The 19,431-nt window shown below is 33.1% G+C and overlaps 2 protein-coding genes across 3 annotated transcripts; one reads left to right on the forward strand and one right to left on the reverse strand.

The window, feature by feature from the left end:
* Window positions 1-597: 597 nt before the first annotated feature.
* On the reverse strand, window positions 598-6,360 carry LOC114192421 (uncharacterized). 2 transcript variants are annotated; one of them, XM_028082137.2, is made up of 14 exons: window positions 6,241-6,360; window positions 5,918-6,076; window positions 5,719-5,784; window positions 5,527-5,616; window positions 5,094-5,384; window positions 4,883-4,980; window positions 4,734-4,769; window positions 4,535-4,655; window positions 4,197-4,433; window positions 3,939-4,034; window positions 3,766-3,831; window positions 3,568-3,606; window positions 3,320-3,457; window positions 598-1,700 (listed from the first exon to the last, which is right to left on the reverse strand). In XM_028082137.2, exons 1-14 carry the CDS (start codon window positions 6,343-6,345, stop codon window positions 1,347-1,349), a joined length of 1,896 nt encoding a protein of 631 aa, XP_027937938.1. In that variant the 5' UTR covers window positions 6,346-6,360; the 3' UTR covers window positions 598-1,346. The 2 variants fall into 2 exon arrangements, 1 of the variants encoding a protein (XP_027937938.1); XR_003606102.2 differs by lacking the exons at window positions 3,320-3,457; window positions 3,568-3,606; window positions 3,766-3,831; ... (8 more) ...; window positions 5,918-6,076; window positions 6,241-6,360 and adding an exon at window positions 1,858-2,186 and having other exon boundaries at window positions 1,637-1,700.
* Window positions 6,361-14,727: 8,367 nt separating this feature from the next.
* On the forward strand, window positions 14,728-19,079 carry LOC114191880 (P-loop containing nucleoside triphosphate hydrolases superfamily protein). The gene is made up of 10 exons (XM_028081325.2): window positions 14,728-15,759; window positions 15,881-15,964; window positions 16,056-16,217; window positions 16,313-16,419; window positions 16,523-16,710; window positions 16,835-16,999; window positions 17,091-17,309; window positions 17,617-17,654; window positions 17,828-17,955; window positions 18,040-19,079. Exons 1-10 carry the CDS (start codon window positions 15,558-15,560, stop codon window positions 18,676-18,678), a joined length of 1,932 nt encoding a protein of 643 aa, XP_027937126.1. The 5' UTR covers window positions 14,728-15,557; the 3' UTR covers window positions 18,679-19,079.
* The last annotated feature ends 352 nt before the right edge of the window (window positions 19,080-19,431 follow it).

Below are 19,431 nucleotides of genomic sequence, written 5' to 3' on the forward strand. Positions count from 1 at the left end.
GGAGGGTTGAATTAATTCCACTGGTTTTAGTGACTAGCATTGTTTTCCTACTACGTAAATCAACATTGGAATCCGACGTAAAGAGAATCAAGTAAAGCGGAAAAACCACTACAAAAAAGGAGAATGTGAATGGATTTCATTTTAGGAGAAGAATCTGTGCAAATCTACACTTCAATCACAATAAAATATGGAAGTGTATTATAACGATTAAGCCTGCAAGCCTTGCTGAGAAATCAATCAAAAGAATAATTGAGCAAGATAAGTAAAGGGTAACTTCATAACTCAATAACAATACGAAGAGAATCATTAGTATATTTTACTTGTTTTATGAAAAAAGAATGGAACCCTGAAAAAAAAATCTATAAAGGGTAACGATTTAAATTCCAAAATGATAGATTAGTGTGGAAAGAATTTAAGCACATGAATATCTAAACATAATAAATATCCTAAATAATTCCACCCTCCAAATTAAACTTTCTAACAAATTTTCCTGGTTATTTATAAATATACAAAAAATTCTTAATTCGTAATCTGGAACTATAATATGTGTTCAAATCCCCTCCCTGAGGTATTAACATATATGTCGTGACATATGATATGAGTGATGGAAAAGGATTTTCCAGCCTTAAAACCTCCATGTTGTAGCATCTGTGGCACAATGGGGACATTTGCAATGGTGAAGTCCGACAAAGTAGCAATAAATTAACACTCCACAACACTTTTTTTTATCTCCACAACACCACTTAGTTCCTCACATGCAAATCCCGTTTCAAAAAGGAAGACCAGGAAGAAATCCACAAGCACATGATTTTCGTATAGAAGAAATCCACGATCACATGATTTTCATATATATTTTCTTTCAAGTATTCTCTTCCATTATTATTTTTGTTGACTGCCAATACAACTCTTATTCTCTTATGAAAATATGACTAGTACATCTTTTTCACCCTCTTCACATTTACAATTATGTGTTTAATACATCTTTCTATTATCTTTCAATGATCAACCTCCTCTCCATCATAACTATTCCTAGGCTTTATGCCATTGACAACTCTCAACAACTCAACTCATGTTATTCAGTCTCAAAAAGTAAGAGAAATAGTGATAAATAATATGAAACACAGAACGAGACAACAATGGTTGATAAACACAAACACCATTAAAAAAATTGCAACTTGATTCATGTATCCCGTTAAGATAGAAACTTCAATCATCCTGTTTCTAATTACAAGGTTTACAACTTTATCAATCATATGCATCAATCTTAAAAATTTGCAAAAATTTGCATGTTCTAAAATTGGCATAATTCTGCAAACAAGTTTTCTTCTTGGGTGGCCAAGAAAAGGTTACTTGGTATTAGTATTTTCGTTACAAAAAGGTAACGAATCATTCAATAGGCATTCGAGCAACCACCCTGGGAAGTCTTTTTCATCCTCAGTTCCATCTAGATGGGTTAACTTTTTCCCCCATTGACCTCCATGGCTTCCCTCAGTAATAATGGAAACAAAAGAAATGTCTGAAAATTCAAATGCATTAGTGTCACAACTTCCATCGATGCTTGAAGGTGTATGATTTCTGATACCAATATCTTTTCCAGGTACTAACTCCCCATTACTAGGGGCTGCACATTCCATCCTTTGCTTTCTTTTTCTCAGCCAATCACCGAAGAGCCCTTTCAGTGTTTCTTGACCCATGTTAACCTGTTGAGTAAGGTAAGAATCAAAACTGCATCCTCATATATAATGAAACAAGCAAACACTAACACAAGGTGGTTGAAAGCAAATTATATGCAACTATTTTCACAATGGAATTTTATGCAAAAAATGCAAAAAATTACATAAGCATACAATAGAATACCTCCCAGTTATCCACTGGGGTTGCTTTTTCCAATAAACGTTGGTTACATTTCTTTATGTTATTTGTACCACTAACTGGTTTATGGATGAGTGCTCTTGGGGTAGTCGGTCTGGCCCTGAACCTACGTGCTTATGACTTCGTTTCTCAAGAAATCCGCGCAGCGGAAGATCCTGAATTTGAGACTTTCTACACAAAAAATATTCTCTTAAACGAAGGTATTCGTGCGTGGATGGCAGCTCAAGATCAGCCTCATGAAAACCTTATATTCCCTGAGGAGGTTCTACTACGTGGAAACACTCTTTAATGGAACTTTAGCTTTAACTGGTCGTGACCAGGAAACTACCGGTTTCGCTTGGTGGGCCGGGAATGCCCGACTTATCAATTTATCTGGTAAACTATTAGGGGCCCATGTAGCCCATGCTGGATTAATAGTATTCTGGGCCGGAGCAATGAACCTTTTTGAAGTGGCTCATTTCGTACCCGAGAAGCCCATGTATGAACAAGGTTTAATTTTGCTTCCCCACCTAGCTACTCTAGGTTGAGGAGTAGGTCCTGGGGGGGAAGTTATAGACACTTTTCCATACTTTGTGTCTGGAGTACTTCACTTAATTTCCCTTTGTCTTTCTTCTTTCTTTGCAAAAAAAAAAAAAACCTTCGATATTCAATAATGTCTTTACATTTCCTTTCTCAACAAAGAACAATGTCTTCCATTCACCTTTCTAAGCATTTCCGAAGCGAACAGAAAGGCAGACACAACTTAAATTAGAACAGACATCCATCATAGTGAATGTCAATCAAATTTGGTAACCCCACATTTGTCAATAAAAAAGAAAAAAGAAACTCCATGAAAGTAGTTTGAAGACCTAGTTTTGTAAACATAGGTTTCTTAGCACACTACAACAAGAGAGACTATTAAGAAATAGAACTCAAACCCCACAAAACTGTTTGTAAACTGTTTGTAAGGTGAGGTTCATATGCTTATATATTCTAAATTGACTTTATCTATCGTCAATGTAAAACTTTCAACACATCCCCTACGTCGAGGTAGACTTGTCATTTTCATTAATGGTGATATGATAGTAAGTGAAATAATATATCTAACAAATCTCACCAGGACAAACTCTAATTCTCTAAAAGTAGACTTTAAACCTAACTCAACTTTACGGAACCGATTTGTAAAATAAGATTTGCATCCACTTATATATATTCTAATATAAGTTTATCTCTAGTTAATGTGAGACTTCCAAAACAGACCTATTAGATGTTTCAGGTCTAAGTCTTTCAAGACATTTTAGCTATAACACTAAGGGAGAATTTCTTAATTTTCCAATATACTTGCTCAGATGTGTAAACTAGATATTAATTTGTACATTACAACCAATAAATAACATGGGAAAGACTTGGAGCAAAATCACTATGATAAGAAAAGCATGTGATTGGATATGAGGATAAACTCATTTACCTTATCATCTTTAGTCTTGCCTACAATGTTAAGATCTTCGGAATACATCTCAGCCAAAAAACATTGAGGAGAGTCGAAATGTACAGACAAACATCCAAATCTGGTATCCACTGTGAACCATGGAGGAATGTTATCAACCTGTAGCAGTACGGAAAAACAAACAAATAAAAAACTAACCAAAACTGAATACAAATATAGTTAGAACAAGTAACAGCGAGAGTCAAATTGGTGATGATGAATATCAATACCTTCTCGAACAGGTCCTCCACTTTTTCCTCCAATGAAACCTACATAAGTTCAAATGTAAAGTATGAGTTATTTTGAACTAACCGATGAGCCCAATTAACTATAGTTGCACTTTGAAAATTATTAATGGAATACTTATGCTCAGTCCCTACTCAACGCTGCCAGCAAGATTACCAAATGAAAGTAAAACTGATTCTTACGTTTCCATAATCTTCAACTAAAGCACCTTTTGTAATTTCCCACAACTTCACTGAACCAGAAGTATCCTATAAAAAATCATTTATCAGCACAGAAGATGGCAAAAAGATAACGGAATAAATCTCAACATTAACATTTTTTGCATAATAACACGAACAGAGAACACCATGATTACCTTTGTCAGGACATGCCTCTTATTATTCAAAAGTGCATGTTGTACTATTGCAGGGATACCAGGAATAGTTAATGTTGGTTGTTTGTATACAGGATCCTATTGATGTTTGCAATTTTGGCCACAAAAAAAAAAAGAGTATCAGTGCCCCAATCAGAGAACGAAGAGAACATTGATATGTGAATAGAAACTTCTTCAGAAGACAGTTCCTTCATATCCCAAAAATACGTTGGACTTTTGAGAGAAACAAATATAACATACAGGAGTAGATTCATCTAATGACACCCTTGCTTTCGAAAGTGACAAATTTCCATTTAGTAGAGAATTGTCTCTTTGAAAAATGTTTCGAGGGTTGCGTCCTTCAGCGCTCCATCTGTGAACTGAAGAGTCCGTTGATGTAACCCATATGTTATCATCATGCAAAGCCAATCGCTGAATAGGATTTTCCTCAGTACAGAGCAAAGCACTCTCTCTTGTTTGCAAGTCTGTTACATATACCTACACAAATAAAACAAATAGGAAACAAGCTTAACTGTTTAAGCACAATAAAGAGACATTACATAAAATTTATTTAATCTTTTATGGAAAACTGCACTCACTGAAAGATCTCTGCCACCACTGTAAACATGACTAAATGTTGAAGTGCTGGCAAGAGCCCAAACAGAATCTGTATGAACTGCATAAGAATGAATACACCGTTGCTGACCAATATCCCAAAGCCTATAACGAAAAATGGTGAGTTTAGCCGCCAACCATATAATAAAAAGAAATTATTATAACACCATACAGATGCACTACCTTATCATAGAGTCTGAAGATCCTGATATGCAAAACCTGCAATAACAAATGTTAAAAACAATATTAAAGTATTCCTGTGGGGGGAAAAGTAATGCTTAATCTCCAGGAGAAATTATCATAGAGTAGAAAAAGGTGTTCAATGAACAAACCTTCCAGTACTATCCAAAAGTAAAGTCCTGATGTTATCTGTATGTCCTTTTAGTTTTGAAGTCTTTGATCCTGATCTCGGATCCCAAACACGCACAACCTGAAAAAGATAAAAACCCCACTATCTAATATAGTACAAAGTAAACGTTCTTATATCCAAAGGTAAAAGCAGAAGCCAGAAGTGAAAACGTGAATAAGAATACCATACTTTACCTGTTCTGTACCACCAGAGACAAGAAGTGTTCCCTCCTCATTCATTGCCAATGCATAAACAGATTCCTTACACCCTTCCACACCAATTGGAGTGTATTCTTGAGTTTCAGTAGTGTCCATGGATATATTGTTTCTTGAGTTGGTGGTCACTGGTAATGAGTTTCCTGAAGCATTAGCACCATTTGAATTATCATTATCACCATCCATCGTATCATTGCATTTTGCAGTTGCAGCTTCAATATCCCATATAAAAACCTCTCCGCCAAGACCACCAGAGGCAACCACGGTTTTCTAAAATTCACGATACTACTAAAAGATTAGAAAATCGATTTGATAAGATACAAAAATATTTAAGCACACACAACAAAACCAAGAAAAGCCATTTTCTTGGTTTGCAATTCATATGAAGCATGAAAAGTTAAGTGTACATTACATCATTTTCAGCTGTAGCAAGGCAAGTAACATAATCTTTGTGTCGGCGGAGTGTTCTAGTACATGTTCCGTTGGACAAAGCATTCCATGTCTGGCACAAACATACGACGACCAAGTTAAACACTAATGTATTGGCATCATATGAGAAGAGCAAGGATAAATTAGAAGAAATAACAACTAAGAATCGACAAACCTTAATGGTTGTATCTGAAGAACACGAAACAAGAACATTATCACTGACAAGAACAACATCATTAACCTGCAAAAATAATAAAGCACTATACGCTTATTTAAATGTAACTTATGGTGTAATGCATGTTTAAGAAATTGTGTAATATCGTGTTTTCCTATACTGCATCATATGAAAAATTCATAAGAAAAATAAAGACTACCCAGTCCACATGAGACTCAAACTTAGCAGAGAATGATGGCATATCGTCAACCAATGCCCATCGTTTTAGCGTGCTATCACGACTTCCAGTGAAGAGATAATCAAACCCATCAGATGGCACAGACTTGAGCAGAGACAAGCAATTTATGCCTGCACTATGCTGTCGAAAAGAACCAACTTTTAAGTTAGTATATAAAATTTGTGACATGTTTAAGGAAAATGCTAAAAAAACAATCTGCGTGGATAAAGATGCAATTTTCAAAAAACAAAAATGAAATTCTCCCATTTTCCTATAGAAGAAGAAGAAAGAAGTTATGAGTTCACCTTAGTCTCATCAGCATTATTCAACACGTACGATAATCTCTTCTCCTTCTCCTTCGGAGGTCGATTTGAATTGTTTGCGTTCCCCTCATTACCAACGTGGTGCATGGCTGAAATATGTCAGTGCACAAATTACAAATCATATAGCAAAACAACGAACAAATTACAGATATGTAAAGAAGGTGTTATACTCATTTACTGCTGACAAAAAAAAATACAATGTATCGATATATATATATATATATATATATATATATATATATATATATATATATATATATATATATATATATATATATATCAAAGTTCTACATTTGGTGAAATAACAAAGACATCATATAAGAAAAAAAAAATCAAGAACCAAATGGTTAAGATTTTGGATTAAAATTGATTATGTGAGTTAAAGATGAAAATTTCAATCATGATACCTCATAAATAGACCTATCAAATATATAACTACCAGCATAATTGAACAGTGTTGACAATGTATATGTTTAACAATCCTTACCATCCATAAAGAATACCTTGAGCTTCACTAGAGTGCGCTATAACAGTGTATTTTAGAAACTAAATAAATCTAGTGCATTTAATTCTTTTCAAATACGATTATAATCTAAATTAATCTATCCAAGTAACAAAACTTCTATATGAAGCCGATTAAAAAGCCAAACGTACAATCGAAATAGGAATTGTAGAATAAACAATTTCATTGAATGAGATCGTGATGTTATTAAAGGATAGATAACGTGAAAACACATCACCGTAACTTATTGAACTCACCACCACTAAAGCTTTTTCCTACTTTTCGGTTCATTCTTCCCCTGTCCCGTTTATTAAACTTAAGCAATGTTCAACTCGTTTTCTTTCCAATCCTACTCATAATAATATGAATTAATTAAACAAGATAGCAAGAACTCAATAGAATACTACCCACATAATACAAAAAAATAAAATAACAAAAGTAACAACCTTTGTATCTTGCGCAACGCAGATTAACTAATAACCTTTGATCACAAGACTAAGAGATCCTAGGTCTGCATAAAAAATTTCATGAGAAGAATGCATTAGAAATATAATATGGGGGTGTAAAATAAAGGATGAAGTATGAAATCTCACCCGCTAGCGTTACAACAGTGCCTTACACATTGTTTTGTGGTGTTAAAGTTTAGAGTTGTGTCTGATGGATACAGAGAAGAGGGAGTGAAAATGCATGAAAATCTAATTGGCGTTGGATTCGTTATTTGAATTACTATATATTTTATAAATCGATAGTAAGATCGTTTTGGTATATATGTTGCTCAAGATTTCAGCCTAATTTATCGTATTACCGTTACATTATCATTTGATTAAATCTATCACATTTTTACAGTTCTTTTTTTGTTTAAAATGGGTTAAAAGCTGTTTTTCGAATGGAATATTCCTTTCCACGTACTTTTCTGTTTTAATTTTTTTTCCTTAATATTTCAACTGTACTCCATTAGTATCTCAACTAAATATTGTCTGAGGTAAAGAGAAGAGAATAAGTCAATTTATAAACAACTTTCTTTTTTTATTTTCAATTGAAAAAAATTCCTTAATTCTAGAAAAATGTATTAATTTAGTCTTATCTTCAATAGAGTTGGCTAAACCAAATTTTAATGGGTACATATACTCAAATTTTAATGTTTATATTTTCTAGTCTCTTTATTTTATTCTTAATAATATAGTTATTAACTTCTTTCTTAAGGTATAAAATTGTCACACGTTTTAATTTTATACTTTTTTTCTATCAATCTATTAAGCTGATTTTTATATTCTAAACTTGAATTAAAATTTGTATTAAAAATTATTTATATTTTATCAGTAATACTTAGTCTATGGACATAATTATAATGGACACTATTAGATAAACATAGACATTATTTTATTATTGCTAAAAAAATATATTTCTAATTTATTTAAGTACATTGTAAGACCCTAGAAAATGGCGTTTTAAAAGTGATAATGGTTTAAAAATAGTGAGACTCGATTATTTTAATATTAAAATGTTTTAGTATAAATAGAATTGTTATAAACGAATTTCATTATTTTAAAATACACCATCTCTCTAGAAACCACTTTTCTAGAGTTATCTGACTTCTCTCTAGAGGTTATGTCTCTCTGGTCGTCTGATTGAAGAACCGAGACCGTAGGATTGATCCTCTCGGCGAGCTCTTCAAATTGGACCGATCAGTTTCTCCATTCGCGTAAGTTGAGTTTCCGCTCTCTTTTTAGTCTTTTTCTGTTTTCTGTTGCATGCAAGCCCTCTCCCGCTTGCATGCGACATTTTAATCATCAGTATGAGTCTCTGCTGATCAGTGATCATAACGGTATGTCCTGATCGTTCTTGTGATGTTTCTATGTGTAGATAGAGCATCCTATGAAGTTAGAGGTGTTGACGTTTGTAAAGTTGTCTAAACAGGATAACAGGTCAGGGAAGCTAACTGTTTTACTTGAATTTTGTATAGAAATCATTCTGATGACTTTGAATTGCATGATTGATTGTTGTATGAGTGCTTGAATTGTGTAATTGAGTGTATGCTTGGTTGTGCTAGATTTCTTTACCGTTGCATGTGAGAACAGATTGGGAATCTGGTATTTTTGCTTAAGCGAGCAGCTCTCACCTGAGCGAAAACACCAGAAACTCATCTCCTGTTTATGCGCGAGATCTCGCCTAGGCGAGTCAGTCTCGCTTGAGCGAGAGTCACTCTCGTCTAAGCGAGACAACTTAGCCTGAGCGAGAATTTGCCCAGAGTTTGGGTTGTTCTCTGTTTCGAGCCTCGCTCAGGCGAGAATGACTCGCCTAAGCGAGAGAGCCCTTTGGCCTAGGTGAGACCTTCCAGCTTGGGCAAGAACCGCTGCAGCTGAGTGTTATTTCTCTGTTTCTAATGGATGAAGCTATGTTTAAATGTTAAAATGTGAACTTAGTTACGATATGCATGAATTGTTATGACTGGTAATATGTGTGGTGAAATTGCATGAAGTTGGAATATGAGAAGAAGTGGTTGAACTAGGATTTCAAGGGAAATTCTAAGAGGAATGTTTTAGTGTATGTAAGGACATAAGGACTCAGTTTTGGTTGGTATCCTGACGCTCCTATAACCATTAAGGCTCATGTAGAGCATAATGGATTATATCGGGAGGAGTAGCAGGAGGTCCTAGTCTGTGGACCCGATTCAGTCACAGACGCGAAGGGGACTTACCTTGGGAGTGGTTGGGTGATAACCCCTTGTGTCCAAACTCTGCAGAGTTTGGGAACCATCACAGGTGCAAGCCACCAAGAGATCCGATGTCGCTTACATAATCTGAATATTGAGTCTAGAGTCATGTATATGTGTTGTGGTGGTCTATATGATTCTGGTGATAATGAGAAAGATTGCATGGTTTCTGTTTATAATTGAACTGCATGATTCCTTAATCAGATTAGCTTACCCTTGCTTTTTGTGTTCCTGTCTTGTGTTGTATGTTTCCTTTTGCGATGATCACCTATTCGGTGGGAGCAGATGTGGTTGTAGTGTCAAAGGCACTTCTGGAGGATGAAGAGCCATCGTTTTAGGGTTGAGGAGGAGGTTTCCAGTGGGAGCTTTAATAGTGGTCAATTGAAGTATAGAGTTTATTAGTTTAGTTTAAGTGTATAAGTGATATATTTTTATAGTCATATCTTTTGTAAGACTGTATTAATATATTGTGTACACTGAATTATCTGTTTTTGGAACTATGATGAAACTCCCTATTTTTATTAGTTTTAAGTTGTTGAAATTGGGATGTTACATTTATGGTATCAGAGCAGTTCGTCCTTAGGATGACCTGAAGGTTGTGGGTTTGTCATGTCTTGTTTGTGTTGGAGTTCGAGTTCAATAGAGTTTGTCCACGAAACCAAAAGTATTAAGAACAGAAAATGTCTTGATAAAGTAATGAGGGTGGACACTCATGACTAGATCAAAGATTATTTTTCTTTCTTAATTTTACTGGTTTGAGAAAATAAGAGAGATAGACAAAAGTTTTGGCTATCAATAGATGTTAGAGTTTTGCTTTCTGTGTCCATGTCTGTTTTGTTGCATCTCTATGGTTTGCGTTTAGTGCTTATAGTGATAGAGGAATGCAGATTCAACGTCAACTTGACCTGCTTACCTTTGTGAGGGTTGGATATAACTTTTGAGATAACTTTCTGTCTCAAGGATATAGGTTTGTTGTATGAAGTAGATCGATGAGCGAGGAAAGTTAAGCTTTGGGTTTGTAGACTGGATAAAGAGGTTAAAATTTAGCATCAACGTTTAGACTAAGAAAGCTTCAAGGGCATGCTCACGAGATCAAATATCACAAGTTTTCCAAAAGGAGTTGAGTTTAGAGGTTAGAAATATGGAAAATACCAGTGTATGCCAACGCAACAATGTTTGGGGAAAATCAACTTGGTTCTACATCCCGGCAATTCTGAGGTTCAGAGTTATCCAGATACATGCAATGTTAGGAGAAGTTTCATTAGATATAGTCGTAAGACCATATCTTGTGTTACATATTTCCTTTTGCGATGATCACCTATTCGGTGGGAGCAGATGTGATTGCAGTGTCAAAGGCACTTCTGGAGGATGAAGAGCCATCGTTTTAGGGTTGAGAAGGAGGTTTCCAGTTGGAGCTTTAACAGTGGTAAGTTGAAGTATAGAGTTTATTAGTTTAGTTTAAGTGTATAAGTGATATATTTTTATAGTCATATCTTTTGTAAGACTGTATTAATATATTGTGTACACTGAATTATCTGTTTTTGGAACTATGATGAAACTCCTTATTTTTATTAGCTTTAAGCTGTTGAAATTGGGATGTTACATACATCATTATAAACATCCGAAAATAATTAAGAATATTAGTTGATGGACATATGAACATATTTGAGGGAATATCATATTTAGAATGATATTTTTGTCTTATTTAGTTGAATGTACAAGATGACTAATACATTTTAGAACACGAAAACTCATTTAAATTAAAAATTTTACTAAAAATTATTTATATTTTAATTGATAATTATTTCCCATCTTCATAATTTAGTTACTTTTAGTAATTTAAAATTTTTAATCTACATTCTCGATTAGAGGTGTTTATAGTTTTGTAATTCCAAAAATTTATATTTTTTTTCTAATAACTTTATCAATTATTCATTATCTTTATGCCATCTTTAACCTCTTATCTTACCGTTTATAATGAATTGAATAATTTTCAACGAGATATTTAAGAAAGGTAAAGATGCAACAATAATTTATTTTAATTATAAAATGAATTACAATGTTATAAGTTAATAGAAGTATTTTCCATTATCTATTATGATTTTGAATGTATTTTTAGTTGTTTATACGTATTCTTATCATATATGAATTTCTTAACTAAAATCACATATACGTAAATCATCTATGTACATATAATATTATATTGATAAGTAATGATAGTGTAAATTAATATATGAAATAATATATTTATTGTTTTGGGAGTATCGTCAAACAATCAATCGGTACTTGTAAAAAATTATATTTGGTGGTCATCACGATCAATGAGTACTTGTCAAAGGTTTTACTTTTGTTGTTCATTGGGTGGTTCTGTTAGTCAAACGATCAATGGATACTTGTTAAAGGTACTTCAATGTTAAAGTCAGCTCATGATCAATAGGTCAAAGCAATAAATATTTAATTAATGTAAAACAAAAGTCCTAATAACCATACATTTGACCTGAATTTATGTTTTTTCACATACACATGTGATTAAGATTAGCCTAATCATGGTCCAATTGCTTTTTAATCTTGATTAAAAACCTTTTTGGTGCAATTAGATAATTGGATGTGACCCATAATTTGTGTAGACTAGTATGACACGGAAGGGGATCGCTCGACACCTGAACGATTGCTTATCAAATATTCTTCGAAGTAATCTCACACAACCGGTAGATACATGTTCAATCTCATTTCTAAAAATATTTCTTTGAAGTAATCTCACACAATCGATATATACGCATTCGATCACATGATCAATCAGTAGAACCAACAAACTGATTCATTATGAGCAAAGTTTAATATTTATTGGTATATATATATATATATATATATATATATATATATATATATATATTTTTTTTTGTTTGAATAAGGAATCATTAAATTACATGCTTATAGTTATTTGTCCTTTGTTAAGTTCTCATTCTTGTAAATAGTCATGGTTACCTTTGTTGTGTTGATAGATTCTCATTTATGTTTTTTATTGACTGTTATGTATATTGAAAGAAACAATATGTCAAAATGTAATACAAAATACAAATTATTTTTAAAATTTTAAATAAATAACTCTCATCTCCTAATATACTTGTGTGTGTTATGATTTGGAAAAGACGATATACCTTCAACTAATTTTGCTTTTGTTGTCACTTCTCAAATTCAATTTATTTGGTACCTAACTCATAAAGTCATGCAAAAAATTGAACATGAACAATTATACGAAATATTAAGTTTTTTAACAAAAATTGATACAAATTTATTGAGGTGCAAAATTATGATGACATAAAATAGAGATTTATGGATTTGTACACATTTAATATGTATAAAAAATGTCTTTAATGAATGATGACAATTAATTATTGGATACAATAAATTATCACGTCATTAAGAGCATTTTAGTTTCCAATAAAAAAATGTCAAATGTTAAAAGATAAAAGAATAAACAGAAGAAAAAATAATTTAGTATAATATTTAAAAAATATACTTCAATGTTAAATTTGATAAACTTAATAAAGGAATTAAAAAAATCTAAATTTATGGTGACGGATAATTTGTTTTAGTGCATCCTTACCTACTGAATTTAACTTTGGTTTGTACAAATTGACAAGAACAAAAAAAAAAACTCAAATTTACATTAAATATATTTAGCATTAATATAAGTGATAAGAAATATATAATGAGGTTCATTTAGAATGAGATTGTTATATCATAAGCAATCATATATCAGATTTTAAGAGTCCATCTATACTTAAATAGAATCAAAATATGGTATTTAGTTTTAAAATCAATTTCTTATAATATAATAATTTTAAAATGTGATATTTTTTTTACTAAGTTATATTTTAAAATATAAAAGATAAAATTGATAAAATAATAATTCTAATTTTAAAATAAATTATTTAAAAAATAAAATAAAATAAAAACCAGAAAAAATCTCTTATATACAATAAATATATATTCAATAGGAAGATGAAGGTTACAAACAGATAGCACTTTAATTTCTAATTGTGTTTGTATTTTGTTTTAATTCAGGATAAGTGAACCCATGTTAAATAAAAAATAATTCTAATTACATAAATTTTTAATTAAATAATATTTGAGCTTACGTCACAAATAATAATTGCATTAACTTTTAATTATTAAGTTTAGATTTTACGTAAACTTAAATCATCCACCAAAAAAGTTAAACACATGATACAACTGATAATTAAAAAAAATGACATTTCATATGATTTTACGATTTTGCTCAATACCTATATAATTTTACAAGTTTGTTGCGATGAAACGTGAAATCTAAATTAAAAATACTATGCAAAATTATATTATCTTATGGATTCAATCTCGATTTTAACTATAATATTATTACTACTTAATTTTTTTTTCTTAACGAAATTTAAAATGAAAAGAAAAATCTGAAATGAGGCTTAAATGAGAATTCCTTTCTAACAAAATCATGCCAATAATTAGGTATTGCTAAACTTTTTCAATAACCAACCAAACACTTCGATATTAATATTTACGAACACATGTCTAGACATCGACAGGTAGCAGAAGGATTGATACAAAAAATTAATAATTACAGGTTCCAAGGTGTGAAAACCAAAATCGATTGTTTTTTCTGAGGTTTGCCAACAAGGGTAGCACAGAGGAACACTTGACAAGATGAACTGGAAAAGGAATTAAAATAAACAATTTAAAAAACAAAAATAAATGAACTTCAAAATTTGAAAGACAAAATTGTATTTAAATCAAAATTTAATTCATGCAAGACTTTATTATTATTTTTAAAAAATGTTTGACAAGTAAACGTGGTCATTACTTTTTAAATATTCTGGACCATATTACAACAGATGGTTGGTACATACAGAGTTCTATTTTTCTTAGCAGACTTTAAAATGCAGCGAACACACAAAATAAATAAATAAAAGAGCACAATGACATATTATAAGATGTAGAAGCATCTGAACCTCATTTATTTATTTTCTTGATGTAGAAATTAAAATGTAACGAAATAAATAGAATATAAAATGTACCATCTGAATGAGTGAATCCACGTACAGTTGTATTTATTTTCTTTATTTCTTTATATAGGGAGCAAATATATTACGTGTAGTAGTACGTAATTATTATGTAATGCAATAAACAGAGTATAGAAATCTCTCTCTTCAATAAATTTTTTGAATGTTACAAATTAAGAATTTGTCTGAAACAATGCCAGAAAGGATGAACCAACCACGTTCTCCATTGCTTGCTTCTGGTCAAAGTTTAACTCAAAAGCACTGACACTGAGTAGTGAGTTTTGTAAGCAAAAGGAACATCTTTTTCGCTTTAATTTCAACTCTGCCACTCCGCTCCTCACGCTCCCATCAAAACCCAACCTCTATTACAGTTCACAATTCAAGTTCAAGATCTCATCTCGACCAACCAAAAAGATTCTTACTCCAACACTGTTCTTGTTATCATTATTATTATTATTACTGGTTTTTCTTATTATTGTAGTACTACAAACATACTCCTTTTTTCACTCCCAATCAGTAATCAGGATCCTCCAGTGTTCAATCATTGAAAATAACCAACTTCCTCTCTACACCTTTTACTTCGTTGTGTGTGAGTTGAAAATCCGTGCTTGCTTGGAGTCTTTTGAACTTTGATCCTACTAGTTCTTCAAACAGTTTTCTCCTTTTATGTTTACTTTTTTTTTTCTTTTGGGGTTTATGGTTTACGTTACATGAATCATGGGAAATGTTTCTTCTATATTACAGTTTCATTATAACGCGTGTTTAACTTGTTCCGTTGCGTGTCTCGAGGTTAAGGGGTTCAAGTTCAACCTATAGTGGGTGTCTAGAAGCTTTGTTTCGTTGATCGTTGTTTCTCGTGAGTCAGCTAGATTGACTTTTAGCTGATAGGAACCGAGAAAATAGGAAAAGAACAGATCTTTGAGTAGTACTAGGTAGCAGTGATAGCTTCTATAGCTTTCATAATCGTGTCTTATTATATAAGGTCTTTTATTTAGGGGCGTGTTTCATTTCATGTTCTTGGGTAGTGATAATGCCTGTTCCCAACGGAGAAGAGCAGGTTCTGTTTGCATCAGAAAATGCAAATGAGGTTTCAAAGTCACCCTCGTTGGATTTGAACCCAGATTCCGATTCAGGTGATGGGTCCCCACCTGTTTCCACCGTTTACACTGATGTGGGTGTCGTGCCAGAACACCAAAAGAACGAGCTTGAGCACTTTATATCCAATTTAGAGAGTATGAATAATTGAAGTCACACCCATGTCTCTGTTTCTTGGTATTATGGTTTATGGATTTAAATCTGTGAAATAAATGTTGCTGATTCATTCTTCTGGGTCGGGCTGAATTGCTTGTGTAGGAGAGATAGAGGAGTTGAGGGTCAAGCAGAAGAAATTGGATAAAAAACGAAGAGAAGCACTGAGCAAGATATTGGATATCAAAGGTACTAACTAATACACTAATTATATATTTGACTAAATAAGGTTATTGTTAATTGTTTACAAACCGTTGGAGAATTGTGTTTTGCTATCCAGGGAGCATTCGGGTATTTTGTAGAATTCGACCAAATCTGGTAACGGAGAAGAGAAGAATTTCTGAGCCGGTATCAGCTGGACCAGAGAAAATTCGGGTTAAGTGGGGAGGAACAAGGAAAGATTTTGAGTTTGATAAAGTTTTTACTCAAGAAACAAGCCAAGGCTAGTATTATTAAGTGTTGGTGTCCTTCTGAATTTTGATTATCTTATTGTAGTTGTACTAAAGAGGGTATTGTGCGCTTGTTTGAACTCTGCAGAAAGTGTATTTGTTGAGGTTGAGCCAATTCTGAGATCTGCAATGGACGGGCACAATGTATGTGTGTTTGCTTACGGTCAAACAGGCACAGGCAAGACATTCACCATGGTTAGTCAATTCAACGTTGTGTTGATGTTATTTGTGTGCTTGTGCTAAACACTTCTGTTACCTAGTATACGTTGCAGCATTGACAAGGAATAGTTCTTTTTAGGATGGTACAAACGAACAACCTGGGATTATTCCGCGTGCTCTTGAAGAGCTCTTTCATCAAGCCTCTTTGGATAGCTCATCTGCTTTCACCTTTTCGATGAGCATGTTAGAAGTTTATATGGGCAATCTCAGGGATTTGCTAGCTCCAAAACCGTCTGGTAGAGCACATGAACAACCTATGACAAAGTGGTAACATATTTTTGTTCCTTTTTTGTATTCACTTGAGATTTCAATGATTGAATTCTGCAGAATAGTATGTACGAAAATCTGGATAACTACCTAAACTAACTAACTAACTAACCCCTTTATATAGCAATCTGAACATCCAAACCGATCCAAAGGGGTTGATTGAAATTGAGGGTCTCTCTGAAGTGCAAATAAGTGATTATGCGAAAGCGAAATGGTGGTACAACAAGGGGAGAAGGTTCAGATCTACGTCGTGGACTAATGTGAATGAAGCATCAAGCAGGTCACACTGGTGGGTGATAGGTGTAGTTAGATACTTAAAAGTATTTTAATGGTTTTCTCAGCTTGATGGTTACTTTATCTGTTTAGCTTCATATATCTAGCTTAACGAGGATAAGCATATTTCGACGTGGGGATGCTTTGGAAGCTAAAAGTGAAGTAAGCAAACTGTGGATGGTTGATCTTGGAGGCAGCGAACGGTTGCTTAAAACTGGAGCCAAAGGACTCACACTGGATGAGGGCAGAGCCATTAATCTTTCTCTTTCAGCTTTAGCTGATGTTGTTGCAGCTTTGAAGAGGAAGAGGGGTCATGTGCCTTACAGGTAAATACATTTTCTTCTGTATCTTTAAAATACATTGGTGGACCCTGATTCTGATGTTTCATAAAAGAAATTTAATATATTAACATCCATGTATAGAACAACATAAAAAATCCCAGAAGAGAATCTGAACTCGAATTTGTTTCTGTCACTGCCAATTATGTTCCAGCTGCTAGATCCTTTGAGTGCCTTAAAAATCAATTCAGCTACTGAGTCCTATTTTACTGTGGCTAGTTTTTTATACTATCCTTGTTTCTTTCTAGACAGTCAAAGTACAAGTGGTTAGTGATTCATGCTACTTTGCTTGCAGGAATAGCAAGCTGACTCAATTACTCAAAGATTCTCTTGGTATGATATTATTTCTTGATTTCTAAACTAAATTGTACACCACCAACTTTTGTGCACTAAAACTTGTACAAAATTATAAATTCATAGAAGTTGAAATATTTACGTTTGTGTTAGCATGTGCTGTTTTATATCTAAAATATAAAAGGTCTGATCTTTGTAACCACATACTCAAGGGTACGGCTCAAAGGTTTTGATGCTCGTGCATATAAGCCCTTCTGAAGAAGATGTCTGTGAAACAATTTGCTCCTTGAACTTTGCGAAGAGAGCGAGAGCAATAGAATCCAACAAAGAAGTGTCCATGGTAACTTTCTTAACTTTTTCTTAAGCAAGTTAGTTCCTCAGTAGATACTGTTTGAAGATTGCTGAATGCATGCGTACACTGTAGGAAGTGAAGAAGCAAAGGGAGAAGAAGATTATGGATCTAGAAGAAGACATCAAGGAAGCTGAAAAACAACGCCAGAATTTAAGGGAACAAACAGAGAAGATTGAGTTGAAGTTAAACGATAGTAAAAAGCTCTTAACAGTCACAGATAGTCTTGTGGAAAGTGATGACATGAAAGCCTCAAGCAGTCCCAAAGATGATGTGAAAGAGGTGATTGAAACCCCCAAAGCATCTAAGAAATCTATCAAAACAAACTTCTCCAACTCAATGCCTCGATTCATGACTTCAACAGTTGCAAGTCGCCAAAGACAAAGTGCTGCAGAGCGAGACATTGGCACTGTGAAAATGAAAAGCCATAGATCAACAATGGTGTCGAGAAGTTCCATCCATTTTTCGTATTCCCAATCGTTGAGTTATTCAGATATCCGTATCAAAGCATTGCTGCGAAGTTCAAATGGAAAATCTCGGCATGCTGAAGCAGATAGTGTTCCGATTCTAGAGCCTGTTCTCACAGAAAGGCCTAAATGCAATGATTTGGAACCAAAAGTCACAACCCCTCGAAGCAGAATGGTAACATCTTCAGACCAAAGCTTGAGAATTTCACTGGGTCGTCACAGAAGAAGGATGTCTGATCTGATATAAGTGTCAAATGACATAAAGGTTGCAGATTTTTTGAAGGGATTGCATGTTTAACATTTTGCAATTTATATTTGTCCATAACAAATAGTAGGGAGTGGTATAGTAATGGGTGTGTTTTCTTGGTGTTTTCTGGGTTGGGATCTGTTAATTACTTCATTAACATGATCTTTCTCTGTTTCGAAGCTTGTTGGGTCGTATTGGACCTTTGCACATGTGATTGTGTAACTACTTGTTACGACTAACTCACTGAAGTTTGACATCATGACCTTTGTATGAATACAACTGTTTTTAGCCTTCACTGGGGACACAACAGTGAAACAATTTTTTTTACTGTTTCTATTGTTTGTTTCTTTCAGACGAGGTACAACCTTTATGGTATTCTATTTTTATTCTGATGTTTTTAAGCTTCCCTCAGTTTTAGATCCTAGTGTTTATCACAATAAGCTCGAGTGATCTAAATTTAAAAATAATTTGTCTTATATCTTTTCTTAAAAAAAAAAAAGTTTGTAAGTCTACATACAATACTTTGTTTGCAAGGCAATCCATTTTAGTTCAGTATTTTTATTATCAAAACTTCTATTATATGTATACACATTTTTCTTTTAAAAAATATATTTATTCTAACAACATTTAAGCAATTAAGAGATTTCTTTTTTCAAATTGTAAAAATTAAAAAAAGTTTTAAATTTATTTAGAAAACCGTCAATAAATGTATGCCAAATTTGAAAGAATAAAAACATATTTAAGAGAAAAACG

This window comes from Vigna unguiculata, chromosome 7 (genome assembly GCF_037176805.1).
Source record: "Vigna unguiculata cultivar grain cowpea cultivar isolate G323 ecotype 2 chromosome 7, ASM3717680v1, whole genome shotgun sequence".
In the NCBI taxonomy this organism is placed as follows: Eukaryota; Viridiplantae; Streptophyta; class Magnoliopsida; order Fabales; family Fabaceae; genus Vigna; species Vigna unguiculata.

Bases quoted from the DNA above. Each gene is read 5' to 3' on its own strand.
- LOC114192421 (XM_028082137.2), bottom strand. From the start codon at position 6,345: ATGCACCACGTTGGTAATGAGGGGAACGCAAACAATTCAAATCGACCT. The intron at 6,077-6,240 runs GTGAACTCATAA...TCTTTTCGACAG, and splicing joins ATAATGCTGATGAGACTAAG to CATAGTGCAGGCATAAATTG. The intron at 5,385-5,526 runs GTAATGTACACT...CGTGAATTTTAG, and splicing joins TTGCTACAGCTGAAAATGAT to AAAACCGTGGTTGCCTCTGG.
- LOC114191880 (XM_028081325.2), top strand. From the start codon at position 15,558: ATGCCTGTTCCCAACGGAGAAGAGCAGGTTCTGTTTGCATCAGAAAAT. The intron at 15,965-16,055 runs GTACTAACTAAT...TTTGCTATCCAG, and splicing joins CAAGATATTGGATATCAAAG to GGAGCATTCGGGTATTTTGT. The intron at 17,956-18,039 runs GTAACTTTCTTA...CGTACACTGTAG, and splicing joins CCAACAAAGAAGTGTCCATG to GAAGTGAAGAAGCAAAGGGA.